General features: G+C 43.5%; 1 protein-coding gene across 2 annotated transcripts in view; it reads right to left on the reverse strand.

The window, feature by feature from the left end:
* Positions 1–651: 651 nt before the first annotated feature.
* Positions 652–17,511, reverse strand: part of mnta (MAX network transcriptional repressor a) — a 51,912-nt gene continuing 35,052 nt past the window's right edge. For both annotated transcript variants that reach the window (XM_061919175.1, XM_061919174.1), the window contains exons 5-6: positions 6,654–6,846; positions 652–3,674 (exon numbers count right to left, since the gene is read on the reverse strand). In XM_061919175.1, the coding sequence (XP_061775159.1) occupies positions 2,941–3,674; positions 6,654–6,846 (927 nt within the window). In that variant the 3' untranslated portion in view covers positions 652–2,940. The remainder of the gene's footprint in view (positions 3,675–6,653; positions 6,847–17,511) is intronic.

Genomic DNA, 17,511 nt, shown 5'->3' on the forward strand with positions numbered 1-17,511 from the left:
CTGAGCCGGAAGGCAAAGCTCTCAATTTACCGTTCGATCTACGTTCCCATCCTCACCTATGGTCATGAGCTTTGGGTCATGACCGAAAGGATAAGATCACGGGTACAAGCGGCCGAAATGAGTTTCCTCCGCCGGGTGGCGGGGCTCTCCCTTAGAGATAGGGTGAGAAGCTCTGCCATCCGGGAGGAACTCAAAGTAAAGCCGCTGCTCCTCCACATCGAGAGGAGCCAGGTGAGGTGGTTCGAGCATCTGGTCAGGATGCCACCCGAACGCCTCCCTAGGGAGGTGTTTAGGGCACGTCCAACCGGTAGGAGGCCACGGGGAAGACCCAGGACACGTTGGGAAGACTATGTCTCCCGGCTGGCCTGGGAACGCCTCGGGACGAAGTGGCTGGGGAGAGGGAAGTCTGGGCTTCCCTGCTTAGGCTGCTGCCCCCGCGACCCGACCTCGGATAAGCGGAAGATGATGGATGGATTGATTTTTGAATTGTTGCTGTTTTTAGAATATTTAAAAAAAATCTCACATACCCCTTGGCATACCTTAACATACCCCCTATTTGAGAACCACTGCCCTAGAGGGCGCCATGTCATTTAGTCATGTGACGTGTTTGCCAAAACATTTTGCAAACTTGCCTAAAAAGATGAAACGTCAGACATTTGCAAACAAATTTATTAACTTATTTTTTCCATATAATTTTTAAATCATAGTGAAATCTAAATTTAGCCTTGAGGCCATTTACAGTAAAACTTTCTCCATAGGGAAAAAAAACGTGTATTGCTAATGTCTTCCGAGCATCAGAATCCCCTGACACCTTTTAGACATTTAATGTTTCTCGTGCTCCGACATGATTTCTAACTGAATTGCTTGCAAGAAAGGTGTTTTTTTTTTTTTTTTTTTTTTTTTATATTTTCTGGAATCCCAACAAAACAGGGAAAGACGTACGCGGGCAGAGCACAGTGCTACGAGGGCGTGAGTCTTAAAGTGTATGGTCTGCACTGCTGCCTACATCATGGTCCCCATACAACACAGCACGAAAAAATGTACACTGGACATGACAAGTTACAAGCGACAGAACTAAAAAGTTACATGATACTTTAATATACTTGTAATAATAAAAAAAAAAGATAAGTCTGCTCCTCCACAAGTCACAATATTGAAGAGAGCAGCAAGTGCTAGGATAACCACAGGTCGGATGCTCATCTTTGAGGTTCACAGTGCTAATATGGGAAATAAAAATGTGACAGTTTAAAGGCCTACTGAAACCCACTACTAGCGACCACGCTGTCTGATAGTTTATATATCAATGATGAAATATTAACATTGCAACACATGCCAATACGGCCGGGTTAGTTTACTAAATTGCAATTTTAAATTTTGCGCAGTATGATGACGTGTGCGCGTGGCATCACGGATTGTAGTGGACATTTTGATCCTGCAACGATCGCATAACTACACAGTATTCTGGACATCTGTGTTGCTGAGTCTTTTGCAATTTTGTTCAATCAATAATGGAGACGTCAAGGAGGGAAGCGGTGAATTGCAGCAGCCTTTAACAACGCAAACACAGCCGGTGTTTCCTTGTTTACATTCGGCTCTTACCGTAGACATGAGCAGAGAGTTTGCGTCGTTCCTCCTGCAGCTGTGGACTCTCTTGCCTCCTCCCACCAGCCGCCACAGACTGTCGGATGCTTACTTTGTGGAGGGAAAAAAATCAAAAAAATCTCAGCCCGGCTGCCTTGCCTCGCCGAGAAATGTGGCTTCCTTCGGAGACACTGGTGGTCACCACACCCCTCCGACTTTCAGGTACGACTATATAATGTAACTAAAACACAATAAGCAGATAAGGGATTTTCCAGAATTATCTTAGTAAATGTGTCTAATAACATCTGAATTGTTCCCACTGCCCTCGTCTTTTTTTTTTTTTCTAGTCCTCCACTCTCACTTTCCTGATCCACGAATCTTTCATCCTTGCTGAAATTAATAGGGAAATCGTTGCTTTTTTGGTCCGAATCGCTCTCGCTGCTGGTGGCCATGATTGTAAACAATGTGAAGATGTGAGGAGCTCCACAAACCGTGACGTCACGCGCACATCGTCTGCTACTTCCGGTAAAGGCAAGGCTTTTTTATTAGCGACCAAAAGTTGCGAACTTTATCGTCGATGTTCTCTACTAAATCCTTTCAGCAAATGTATAGCAATATCGCCAAATGATCAAGTAAGACACATAGAATGGAGCTGTTATCCCCGTTTAAATAAAAAAAATCTCATTTCAGTAGGCTTTTAAAAGACAAATGATATGAAATGCCAACAAAGTCTGTTAGTTGTAGTGAAAACGGTCAAATTGTTTTACATTTAAAAAGATGTCACGCTTTACTCACTCGCCACATTCATCTTCATTGTTGAATAGTTCAAATAACAATGCTCACTTTGGATTTTTTTTTTGGCGTGCAAAAAAAAATTCTTCAAATTAAGCATTTGCTATTTTTGTAAAGGCATTTTTGCGTCATACATGTGGCTGGTGAATGTTTATCAACATCTGTGACGATGCTATATTTCAATACCAACATTGTGTCTTCCGGTGTAGGCCTTATACCATGAGGGAACAGCAGGGAGCGCTCCTGTAGCATGTGTGCCCTTTAGGACTCCGCTCCAGTGCACCGGTCCACAGTTTGGATGTTGCACACCAGCCTGGCTGCTAGAGGAAGGGGGCGGAGCTTCCATCTCACGTTGTCAATGTGCTGCTTGTGGGCTGGTAGAAATGTGCCAGTGGGTAGTCCACCTTCCACAACCGTTTGCACATTTTCTCTGGATTAGCCAGTAAACATCACTGCTGCACAATAGTGTGTGTGTGTGTGTGTGTGTGTGTGTGTGTGTGTGCAAGCTCGTTGTGTGGATCTTCACACGCAGCCTGGTTGTCTTCCCGCTTTTTAAAGGGCGCTTGCTCAGGCTAGCTTTAGGGTGCTGATGGGGAAGGAGGGCATGGTCACCATGGTGACGGGGTTGAGAACAGTCTGACCCACCAGCTGCGGGTGGTGCGCCACCATCGTCTGTTTGGCCATGATGGCGGTGGGCTGGCCGGCGGCGGCGCCGTTGACGTGTCCGAGCGTGTGCGTGATGTGGCTGATCAAGGCGGGCTGAGTGACGGCCACGGGCTGCGGGTAGAGGGCGGGCAGGTGCTGACCCAGGTGGGCCACCGGGTGCACGGTGATGTGGCTGATGGGCGGCTGGCCGGGCGCCAACTGCACGGAGCCGGCGGCAGTTGAGGGCGCCAGGTGGGCTATGTGTTTGGTTCCCGCCGTCTGGATGACGTGGTTGACCGCTTGGATGACCGACGGGTGGGAAACGGACGCGTGGGCGATGACTGTGGGGTGCAAGCTGGGCTGGGCGGGGATGGGGGCGGAGAGAACGCTGCACGTGGTGGTCATGGGCGGAGCTAAAGGCTTGGATGGCATCTGTGGACTGGATGTCGGCTGCAAAGGAAGCTTGTGCTGGATGGAGATGTGCTGGCCGATGAAGGAGGGGGCGCACGGGGGCAGAGTCAGGGTCTGGACGGGGGTGGGTGTCTTGTGTAGCTCGGCTGGATGGACTTGGGGAGCGCCGGGCGAGGCCGTCTGTTGGCTTACGGGAACGTCGTCGTCGTCGTCGTCATCTTCGTCATCCATGACGTCTTCACCTTCTGCAAGTACACAAAGAAAACTTCTGTTTTAAATGTGCTAAATATGATGCGCAATACACAGTGGGGCAAAAAAGTATTTAGTCAGCCAGCGATTGTGCAAGTTCTCCCACTTAAAATGATGACAGAGATCTGTAATTTTCATCATAGGTACACTTCAACTGTGAGAGACAGAATGTGGAAAAAAAATCCAGAAATTCACATTGTAGGAATTTTAAAGAATTTATTTGTAAATTATGGTGGAAAATAAGTATTTGGTCAACCATTCAAAGCTCTCACTGATGGAAGGAGGTTTTGGCTCAAAATCTCACGATACATGGCCCCATTCATTCTTTCCTTAACACGGATCAATCGTCCTGTCCCCTTAGCAGAAAAACAGCCCCAAAGCATGATGTTTCCACCCCCATGCTTCACAGTAGGTATGGTGTTCTTGGGATGCAACTCAGTATTCTTCTTCCTCCAAACACGACAAATTGAGTTTATACCAAAAAGTTCTATTTTGGTTTCATCTGACCACATGACATTTTCCCAATCCTCTGCTGTATCATCCATGTATCCATTTTGGTATAAACTCAACTCGTCGTGTTTGGAGGAAGAAGAATACTGAGTTGCATCCCAAGAACACCGTACCTACTGTGAAGCATGGGGGTGGAAACATCATGCTTTGGGGCTGTTTTTCTGCTAAGGGGACAGGACGATAGATCCGTGTTAAGGAAAGAATGAATGGGGTCATGTATCGTGAGATTTTGAGCCAAAACCTCCTTCCATCAGTGATAGCTTTGAATGGTTGACCAAATATTTTTTTTCCACCATAATTTACAAATAAATTCTTTAAAATTCCTACAATGTGAATTCCTGGATTTTTTCCCCACATTCTGTCTCTCACAGTTGAAGTGTACCTATGATGAAAATGACAGACCTCCGTCATCATTTTAAGTGGGAGAACTTGCACAATCGCTGGCTGACTAAATACTTTTTTGCCCCACTGAAAGTGATATGAATTTGGGTGACGATAGAGTTTTAATACTATTGTCATACTAGGGCTGGGCGATACATCTCGGGTTTGTCTCCGTGCGATATAGAAAATGACTATATTGTGATATTGGAGTATACGTTCTCATGCAGTTGCTTCTAGCTGCTGGCTATACACTACAGCCTCTTATCACTCCTTGTGTCTCCTTCTCACAGACAGCAAGCGCACCTTCTTACATACGTCAGGTCATACGTCACATACGTATACGCCCTCGCGGAGTAGAGAGGTAGCAGCGTGGCTAACGTTAGCTGTGATGCGAGTGGTAATAAGAGAGAAAGAAGGTGCGAAACTGGTAACAAATGAAGGAAGAAATCATTCCTAACAAAAACAGTTCAGGGGGTCCATCGTCTGTCGGTGGTTTGGCTTCAAGTGGGAATATGTCGAACATCCATCCCATCCATCCATTTTCTACCGCTTATTCCTTTTGGGGCAGCGGGGGGCGCTGGTGCCTATCGCAGCTACAATCGGGCGGAAGGCGGGGTACACCCTGGACAAGTCGCCACCTCATCTCAGGGCCAACACAGATAGACAGACAACATTCACACTCACATTCACACACTAGGGCTAATTTAGTGTTGCCAATCAACCTATCCACACAGAAAGATCCTGAGCCCGGGATTTAACCCAGGACTACTAAAGCTCTTCGTATTGTGAGGCAGAGGCACTAACCCCCCCACCACCGTGCTGCCCAATATGTCGAACAGACAACCGCAATTTGTCAAGTGTGGGGCAAAAGCGTTACTACAAAAAGTAGCATTACTGCTAATTTGTAGCATCATTTGAAAAGTCACCTGCTAGAGAATGAAGAGTGATTACTCCGCATGTCAACATCTCCATTCGGCGCCACACGCCCACACCATCAAAATGCCGAGGCAAACATTTCCAGATCAACGCCGTATGAAATAGTGATTTTTTTTTTTGTGTTGTATTACCTTCTCTGCATGAAAATTTAAAATGAGCATATATTAATGCAGTATGAAGAATGTTTTATAGAATCATCATACTGGTGTGATTTTATGTATCAAGGCAAAAGGTCGAGATGTATATCGTGTATCGCGATATGGCTTAAAAATATCGCGATATTAAAAAAAAGGCCATATCGCCCAGCCCTACATCATATAATGACACATTCTAGTGGTGTCCTGCAAATTTGACAAAGGAAGAGCATTTTAACTAACAAAAGTGCAAAGTCGCTTCTATGTCAGCGATCTTCGCCTCCTTGTTTCTTACTGGTGTCGTTATCACTAGAAGACGAGGTATAGCTAAACATACATATAGGATATTCTAATGAATAGATAAAGCTCTTGAGGTGGCACAGATCTATACAAATATTGACAGTAATGATACCAAGTATAGTATCAGTGCTGTACAGGGTCGATACCACAGTGGGTTAGATTGGTAATTTTCTATTTAAAAAAAATATTTTGTCCTTTTTATTACACAACCATCCTGTGAGTTTTGTCTGATTATAACTGTGATCATTCATTATTTAATGATATTGAAAATTTGAAGTATCAGCATTGGTATGACCAATACTGCCCTTGTAGCTACTTGATAGATCAACGTCCAAAACTAATATAAAAGGTACCCAAACAAAATAATAGGTGTTAATTACATTTGAACAGAAGTGTAGATAGAAACAGGTTACAACAAAAAGTAACCAGATATTAACAGTCAATTAGCAAGTAAATCAATAGTAGTTTTAAGGAATAAAACTCCACATCTCAACAGCCTAATAAGAAGCCTTTGTAACCCGTTTTGAAATTGTTCTATTATCATTTACACACCAATAATACACCATATATATATATAGGGAGATAGATTTTAAGGCATATCGCTCATCCCTAGACCAAACCATTTGATGAACGTGACCATGTTAGGCATTAAAAAACAATATTTGTCACATGAGGTGTGTCCTAGTATGCAGCCCATGTGGTGTGGAGGCCGACCTGAGGCGGTGGAGGTGGAGGCCTGGTCCTCCTCAGGCTGCACCGTCTGCCGGAGCACGCGGTCGATCTCCACCACATCCATCCACTGGTTCAGCTCGTTTTTCAGCTCCTCCAGTCGCTGCTGCGTGGCTATCTTCTCCCGGGCCAGGCGCTCCATGTCGTGCTCGTACTCTTTCTCCTTGCGCTTCAACGTCTGCCAGGAAGGTGCATAAGACTGTTTGGTGGTTTGCAGGCGACACTTGTGGGTGGACAGTTGTGTACTTCTACTGAATGTTTCACTGATGTTACATTGTGTACTGATTCTCAGGCACAGGGACAGTTTTCCCTTGTCAATATGACTTCCTTCTGTTGTGCATCCAGGTAGTTTCCTTGGACTGTTCAACACAAACGCAATCCAAGCTGCATAAAGTTTTGGCACAGACCAATACTGCGACAAGAGGAGGTGTAGGCCTGGGGGCCAAGCTTCCATGGAAAGTGGGAGGGGCTTCCAGGCAATGAGTGTGACCCACTTCCCCTCCCCTGAGCAGGTCAGCTGACACACAACTAAACACACTTCCTCAATTCCAATTGAAAAGCCTGTAAAAAGTTCCCTAAAGTTCAATGACCATCGTGTTCTGCTCCATATACAACACGTATTACTACACGTCCACATACACCACTTAGTACTACACGTCCACATTCACCACCTATTACTACACATCCACATACACCACCTAGTCCTACACGTCCACATACACCACCTAGTACTACACGTCCACATTCATCACCTAGTACTACACGTCCACATTCACCACCTAGTACTACATGTCCACATTCACCACCTAGTACTACACGTCCACATACACCACCTAGTACTACACGTCCACATTCACCACCTAGTACTACATGTCCACATTCACCACCTAGTACTACACGTCCACATTCACCACCTAGTACTACACGTCCACATACACCACCTAGTACTACACGTCCACATACACCACCTAGTACTACACGTCCACATACACCACCTAGTACTACACGTCCACATTCACCACCTAGTACTACACGTCCACATTCACCACCTAGTACTACACGTCCACATTCACCACCTAGTACTACACGTCCACATTCACCACCTAGTACTACACGTCCACATTCACCACCTAGTACTACACGTCCACATTCACCACCTAGTACTACACGTCCACATTCACCACCTAGTACTACACGTCCACATTCACCACCTAGTACTACACGTCCACATTCACCACCTAGTACTACACGTCCACATTCACCACCTAGTACTACACGTCCACATTCACCACCTAGTACTACACGTCCACATTCACCACCTAGTACTACACGTCCACATTCACCACCTAGTACTACACGTCCACATACACCACCTAGTACTACACGTCCACATACACCACCTAGTACTACACGTCCACATACACCACCTAGTACTACACGTCCACATTCACCACCTAGTACTACACGTCCACATACACCACCTAGTACTACACGTCCACATACACCACCCTAGTACTACACGTCCACATATACCACCTAGTACTACACGTCCACATACACCACCCTAGTACTACACGTCCACATATACCACCTAGTACTACACGTCCACATACAACACCTAGTACTACACGTCCACATACACCACCTAGTACTACACGTCCACATACACCACCTAGTACTACACGTCCACATACACCACCTAGTACTACACGTCCACATACACCACCTAGTACTACACGTCCACATTCACCACCTAGTACTACACGTCCACATACACCACCTAGTACTACACGTCCACATACACCACCTATTACTACACGTCCACATACACCACCCTAGTACTACACGTCCACATACACCACCTATTACTACACGTCCACATACACCACCCTAGTACTACACGTCCACATATACCACCTAGTACTACACGTCCACATTCACCACCTAGTACTACACGTCCACATACACCACCTAGTACTACACGTCCACATACACCACCTATTACTACACGTCCACATACACCACCCTAGTACTACACGTCCACATACACCACCTATTACTACACGTCCACATACAACACCTATTACTACACGTCCACATACAACACCTGTTACTACATGTCCACATACAACACCTGTTACTTTATGTCCACATACACCACCTAGTACTACACGTCCACATACACCACCTGTTACATGTCCACATACAACACCTAGTACTACACGTCCACATACAACACCTGTTACTACACGTCCACATACACCACCTAGTACTACACGTCCACATACACCACCTAGTACTACACGTCCACATACACCACCTAGTACTACACGTCCACATACACCACCTATTACTACACGTCCACATACAACACCTATTACTACACGTCCACATACAACACCTATTACTACACGTCCACATACAACACCTGTTACTACACGTCCACATACAACACCTGTTACATGTCCACATACAACACCTGTTACTTTATGTCCACATACACCACCTAGTACTACACGTCCACATACACCACCTGTTACTAGACGTCCACATACACCACCTAGTACTACACGTCCACATACACCACCTAGTACTACACGTCCACATTCACCACCTAGTACTACACGTCCACATACACCACCTAGTACTACACGTCCACATACACCACCTATTACTACACGTCCACATACACCACCCTAGTACTACACGTCCACATATACCACCTATTACTACACGTCCACATACACCACCCTAGTACTACACGTCCACATATACCACCTAGTACTACACGTCCACATTCACCACCTAGTACTACACGTCCACATACACCACCTAGTACTACACGTCCACATACACCACCTATTACTACACGTCCACATACACCACCCTAGTACTACACGTCCACATACACCACCTATTACTACACGTCCACATACAACACCTATTACTACACGTCCACATACAACACCTGTTACTACATGTCCACATACAACACCTGTTACTTTATGTCCACATACACCACCTAGTACTACACGTCCACATACACCACCTGTTACATGTCCACATACAACACCTAGTACTACACGTCCACATACAACACCTGTTACTACACGTCCACATACACCACCTAGTACTACACGTCCACATACACCACCTAGTACTACACGTCCACATACACCACCTAGTACTACACGTCCACATACACCACCTATTACTACACGTCCACATACAACACCTATTACTACACGTCCACATACAACACCTATTACTACACGTCCACATACAACACCTGTTACTACACGTCCACATACAACACCTGTTACATGTCCACATACAACACCTGTTACTTTATGTCCACATACACCACCTAGTACTACACGTCCACATACACCACCTGTTACTAGACGTCCACATACACCACCTAGTACTACACGTCCACATACACCACCTAGTGCTACACGTCCACATACACCACCTAGTGCTACACGTCCACATACACCACATAGTACTACACGTCCACATACACCACCTAGTACTACACGTCCACATACACCACCTATTACTACACGTCCACATACACCATCTAGTACTACACGTCCACATACACCACATACACCTATTACTACATATCCACAAACACCACATATTACTACACGTCCACATACACCACCTAGTACTACACGTCCACATACACCACGTATTACTAAACGTCCACATACACCACCTGTTACTACACGTCCACATACACCACCTATTACTACACGTCCACATACACCATCTAGTACTACACGTCCACATACACCACATACACCTATTACTACATATCCACAAACACCACATATTACTACACGTCCACATACACCACCTATTACTAAACGTCCACATACACCACCTATTAATACACGTCCACATACACCACATACTACACCTATTACTACATATCCACAAACACCACATATTACTACACATCCACATACTACACCTATTACTGCACGTCCACATACATCACGTATAACTACACGTCCACACATACACCACCTATTACTACACATCCACATACATCATGTATAACTACACGTCCACACATACACCACCTATTACTGCACGTCCACATACATCACGTATAACTACACGTCCACATACACAACCTATTACTACACATCCACATACAACACGTATTACTACACGTCCACCTACACGTATTACTACGCGTCCACATACTACACATATTACTACACGTCCAGATACTACACGTATTACTACGTGTCCACATACACCACCTATTATTACACGTCCACATACTACATGTATTACTACACATCCACATACAACACGTATTACTACACGTCGACATGTAACACATATTACTACATGTCCACATACTACATGTATTACTACACATCCACATACAACACGTATTACTACACGTCGACATGTAACACATATTACTACACGTCCACATACTACACCTATTACTACATGTCCACATACTACATGTATTACTACACGTCCACATTCACCACCTATTACTACACATCCACATACAACACGTATTACTCCACGTCCACATGTAACACATATTACTACATGTCCACATACTACACCTATTACTACATGTCCACATACTACACCTATTACTACATGGCCAGATACTACATGTATTACTACACGTCCACATACACCAACTATTACACGTATTACTGCACGTCCACATATTAGACCTATCACTACACGTTCCCATGCAACACCTAGTACTACACGTCCACATACTACACGTAATACTACACGTCCCCATACTACACGTAATACTACACGTCCCCATACTACACGTAATACTACACGTCCCCATACTACACGTAATACTACACGTCCCCATACTACACGTAATACTACACGTCCCCATACTACACCTATTACTACATGTCCACATACTACACCTATTACTACATGTCAACATACAACACGTATTACTACACATCCACATACTACACCTATTACTACATGTCCACATACAAGTATTACTACACATCCACATACTACACTTATTACTACACATCCACATACACCGCCTATTACTACATGTCAACATACAACACGTCCACATACTTCACGTGTTACTACACGTCCACATACACCACCTATTACTACATGTCCACATACTACACCTATTACTACACGTCAACATACAACACGTATTACTTCACATCCACATACACCACCTAGTACTACATGTCCACATACAAGTATTACTACACGTCCACATACACCGCCTATTACTACATGTCCACATACTACACCTATTACTACACGTCCACCTACAACACATTACTACACGTCCACAGACAACAGGTATTATTACACTTCCACCTACAACACGTATTATTACACTTCCACAGACAACAGGTATTACTACACTTCCACCTACAACACGTATTACTACACTTCCACCTACAACACGTATTATTACACTTCCACAGACAACAGGTATTACTACACTTCCACAGACAACACGTATTACTACACTTCCACAGACAACACGTATACACGTCCACATACAACACATATTACTACACTTCCACAGACAACACGTATTATTACACTTCCACAGACAACACGTATTACTACACTTCCACAGACAACAGGTATTATTACACTTCCACCTACAACACGTATTATTACACTTCCACCTACAACAGGTATTACTACACTTCCACAGACAACAGGTATTATTACACTTCCACCTACAACAGGTATTACTACACTTCCACAGACAACAGGTATTATTACACTTCCACCTACAACAGGTATTACTACACTTCCGCAGACAACACGTATTATTACACTTCCACCTACAACACGTATTATTACACTTCCACAGACAACAGGTATTACTACACTTCCACAGACAACAGGTATTATTACACTTCCACCTACAACACGTATTATTACACTTCCACCTACAACAGGTATTACTACACTTCCACAGACAACAGGTATTATTACACTTCCACCTACAACAGGTATTACTACACTTCCGCAGACAACACGTATTATTACACTTCCACCTACAAACACGTATTATTACACTTCCACAGACAACAGGTATTACTACACGTCCACAGACAACAGGTATTACTACACTTCCACAGACAACACGTATTATTACACTTCCACAGACAACAGGTATTACTACACTTCCACAGACAACAGGTATTACTACATTTCCACAGACAACACGTATTATTACACTTCCACAGACAACAGGTATTACTACACGTCCACACACATGTGGGCTTACTGAAGAGAAAAAAGAAAAACCAGCATTGTGAAGTCAAGTTGCAGCAAGTTGATGAGTCAGGGTCATAAAACCGTATCCTGCTCGGGTGTACTTCCTGCTTGTGTTCACTCTCGGAGGGTGTGTGTCAGCGTTCAAGCGCATGTGGCAAGTCAGTGTTTGTGTGAGTAAAGGGCAGGTTTTGTCAGGCTGTGCACGTAGGACACATGAGCACATGGAGTGTAAATAGAATGAGGTCAGGCACCTGTCTCTTGTCCGAGAAGTGGATTAGTAGTGCCGTGCTCCACACAATGCAAGAGAAGCTTATTTTAGGGAAAGTACACACAAAGCACTAATGTTATCTGGTAGTTTTGCAGCAAACTGTAAATATACAATTCAACATCAGCAACAGTGGAGAATATTGCCAAATAAATGTTACGTTATATCTCACTTGCATTACAACCAAGTACATAAAGTTAGCTGTAGGCTGTTTTTTGGTGAAATATTTATTCATCTGCACTTTATTTAGTATTTTTATCTAGAAAAGGGGTGTCCCGATTTATTGATATCCGTCCGATATCATAAACAAACAAAAAAAATCAAGTATCAGATGATATCACCGTGCATCTAAAATGTCTGATACAAACAGTCCTGCAGCATGTTTACCTGTGCAAAGCTGGACAGCCTGTCAACATGTAAATGTCCTCCAGTAAACACACACGTTATTATATTTTAGTCGAGTCAATTACAGGAAGTAAACATGGCAGACGATAGGCTACCAGGAGCTAGCAGCTACACAACAACTAAGCGCACAATAGCACACAATGTCGACATACATAACCAGTGTAAATATTGCAGTCTAAAACAGCACATTTATCAATATAAACCAGTATCGAACAATTATGGTTGCTCATTGTTTACACATACAAAGTCTCCAAGGCAGAAGTTATCCTGTAACAAACGTGTCCGCATCTTTTGACTTACTTGAGCTTGATTTAAATATTGTGGCTACTTGGTGTTGAAAAAAAAAAAACAATTATCGTTTTACTAGAACTGAAATAAGTCCTCTGCATCTTTATCGGCCAATACTCAAGACTCCAATATGGGAAGTGTAAAAGTTGTTAAGGGTTAATAGTAGGGCTGCGAATCTTTGGGTGTCCCACGATTCCATTCAATATCGATTCCTGGGGTCACGATTCGATATTATATCGCTTTTTTCAATTATTCGATTCGCGATTCAAAAACAATATTTTTCCGATTCAAAACTATTCTGTATTCATTCAATACATAGGATTTCAGCAGGATCTACCCCAGTCTGCTGACATGTAAGCATAGTAGCAGATTTTTTTTTAAAAGCTTTTATAATTGTAAAGGACAATGTTTGATCAACTGATTGCAATAATTTAAATTTTTTTTAACTATTAAACGAACCAAAAATATGACTTATTTTATCTTTGTGAAAATATCGGACACAGTGTGTTGTCAAGCTTATGAGATGCGATGCACTGTGACACTATTGTTCTTTTTTTTAATTTTTATAAATGTCTAATGATAATGTCAATGAGGGATTTTTAATCACTGATATACTAAAATTATAACTAATATTGATACGGTTGTTGATAATATTCATTTTTGTTTCCCTACTTTTGGTTTGTTCTGTGTCGTGTTTGTGTCTCCTCTCAATTGCTCTGTTTATTGCAGTTCTGAGTGTTGCTGGGTCAGGTTTGGTTTTGGAATTGGATTGCATTGTTATGGTATTGATGTGTAGTGGTTTGTTGGATTGATCAAAAAAATAGAATAAAAAAATCTATTTTTTAAAAATAAAAATCGATTCCGAATTACACAACGTATTCGAATCGATTTTTTTCCCACACCCCTTGTTATTATTAGACTTCTTTGTTTGCTTGTATCATTTACAAATGTTAAAAGGGCTAAAGCAGCTTTTGTCACAGCAACAGGTTGATGAGGGTTGACATTCTTCTCGTAGGTTAAATATATCCTGGATTGACTATGAGGGTGCAATCCCTACCATGAGGACATCCCTGGTGTCCTCAGTAAGAGACGCCAAGCAAGGCGTGTCTGAATCTAGAACAGAGTACACGCCAGATGACGGCCACATGGTCCAGGTGCTCCACTCGACTGGAGCGTGCATGAGCGTGCACGTGGCTGAGACCCCGACAACAAATGCGCTCATCGCCATAGAAACGCACGCAACCTGAGAAGCCACTTAAGGCAGATGGCTCCCACATGACTTCCTGCTAATGTGTTGCCAGGACATCAGGTTCCAAGTACCCTTTGTCTACTCGGCATGATTGTCAACCCCCCCCACCCCCTCGGTCGATCTGAACCACGCGTGTGTGGAAATGTAGATGAGCCGGGGATAGGCGGCGGTGAGCGCTTCCAAAGTAAACACACACAAGCGACGCAAGTGGCGTGCACATGGCTGGGAGAACCGGAGGGGGGGAGGGGCGAGGCGAGCCCCTCCACTTGTGCAGAGGACAAACTGCACTGTGAGCCTTAAAGGGCCAGCAGCAGGGCGTGAGGCCACGTGGCAGACACGCCGCCCTCGTCTCCAACTGGAGCGAGACGGGTCTTGTGACTGTGGGCTGACCTCCTCTTGCCGCGCCTTGCAGCAGGAAGACTTCACGTGGTGCCTGACAGCTCACAATTACAGTGTTGTGTGTGTGTGTGTGTGTGTCCAATTCACTCTTTTCTGGCCTCAATTCTCTCCAGCATGTTCCAAGTGTCACTGATCTCAGGTCATGGTGGACAATCTGACCTGTCTGATCCATTTTCATATTTAATACAGCTAAAATAATCCTGATAGTTTGACTGCCATAAAAGCATTGTCATGTTTTTATGTAGCGGCCTTTATGACATAGTAAGTAGGAGGACCCATCCATCCTTTTTCTACTGCTTATTCCCTTTCGGGGTCGCGGGGGGCGCTGGCGCCTATCTCAGCTACAATCGGGCGGAAGGCAGGGTACACCCTGGACAAGTCGCCATCTCATCGCAGGGCCAACACAGATAGACAACATTCACACTCACATTCACACACTAGGGCCAATTTAGTGTTGCCAATCAACCTATCCCCAGGTTTGATTGATTGATTGATACTTTTATTAGTAGTTTGCACAGTACAGTACATATTCCGTACAATTGACCACTAAATGGTAACACCCGAATAAGTTTTTCAACTTGTTTAAGTCGGGGTCCACGTTAATCAATTCATGGTGCATGTCTTTGGAAGTGGGAGGAAGCCAGAGTACCCGGAGAGAACCCACGCACTCACGGGGAGAACATGCAAACTCCACACAGAAAGATTCCGAGCCTGGATTTGAACCCAGGACTGCAGGAACTTCGTATTGTGAGGCAGACGCACTAACCCCTCTGCCACCGTGAAGCCCTAAGTAGTAGGACATTAGATACATTTTAATCCCTTGCATTTTTGGGCCTTACTAGTATTAGATCAGCGGTGTCCACACTTTTTTCTGCCCACATAGAAAAACGCTTTGGGGGCCATTTGGATGTTTCTCATTTTCAAAACCAATACATTATGATTCATTCCCACAATTTTGATGAGTGTTCAAGGTCCTTAAGACCTGAACTCTTGTATGACATGTATTTTTAATTTGTCTTGGCTCTTTAGAACCCAATGAGTAAAAAACAAAAAAAAACAAAAGTTTGAAAGTTGCCATCTTGAATCTAACATGTGACGGTCAATACAGGCCAAAAGTTTGGACACATTTTCTCATTTAATGCGTTTTCTTCACTATTTACATTGTAGCTAAACTATGAATGAGCACATGTGGAGTTATGTACTTAACAAAAAAAAGGTGAAATAACTAAAAAAAAGTTTTATGTTCCAGTTTCTTCCAAATAGCCACCCTTTGCTCTGATTACTGCTTTGCACACTCTTGGCATTCTCTCCAGCTTCAAGCTCACCTGTGAAGCGAAAACCATTTCAGGTGACTACCTCTTGAAGCTCATAGAGAGAATGCCAAGAGTGTGCGAAAAAGTAATCAGAGCAAATGGTGGCTATTTTGAAGAAATTAGAATATAAAACGTGTTTTCATTCATAGTTTTGATGCCTTCAGTGACAATCTACAATGTAAATAGTCATGAAAATTAAAAAAACACATTGAATGAGGAGAAGGTGTGTCCAAACTTTTGGCCTGTATTGTATATAAAACTCTTCCGCCACCACTAAATTGGCAGTGAAAGTTAAAACCGGGGTCTTGTAGAAAAAAAATGTAGTATTGCGCTCTACACTACCAAAAACGTTGTGTCCACATATGTGGACGCCAGCCAGGTACTAGGAAGTTAAACAGTTCAAACCTTCAGATCTATCCATTGACATCAAGTTGAACTTTTTTTTAATGTTTTGTACTCCTTTGTGCCAATGAACCCTGTTGAGAATAATCCATACAATACATTAATATTTCTGTATTTTCAACGCTTTAATATCTATAGATCAAATTTCAGATCTGTTGACCAAAAAAAATCATCTTATGTTTTATGCTTTGTCAAAGAAAAACCCAGTTTTTTAATGATAAAACCAAAGAATAT

This window comes from Nerophis ophidion, linkage group LG13 (genome assembly GCF_033978795.1).
Source record: "Nerophis ophidion isolate RoL-2023_Sa linkage group LG13, RoL_Noph_v1.0, whole genome shotgun sequence".
Lineage (NCBI taxonomy): Eukaryota > Metazoa > Chordata > Actinopteri > Syngnathiformes > Syngnathidae > Nerophis > Nerophis ophidion.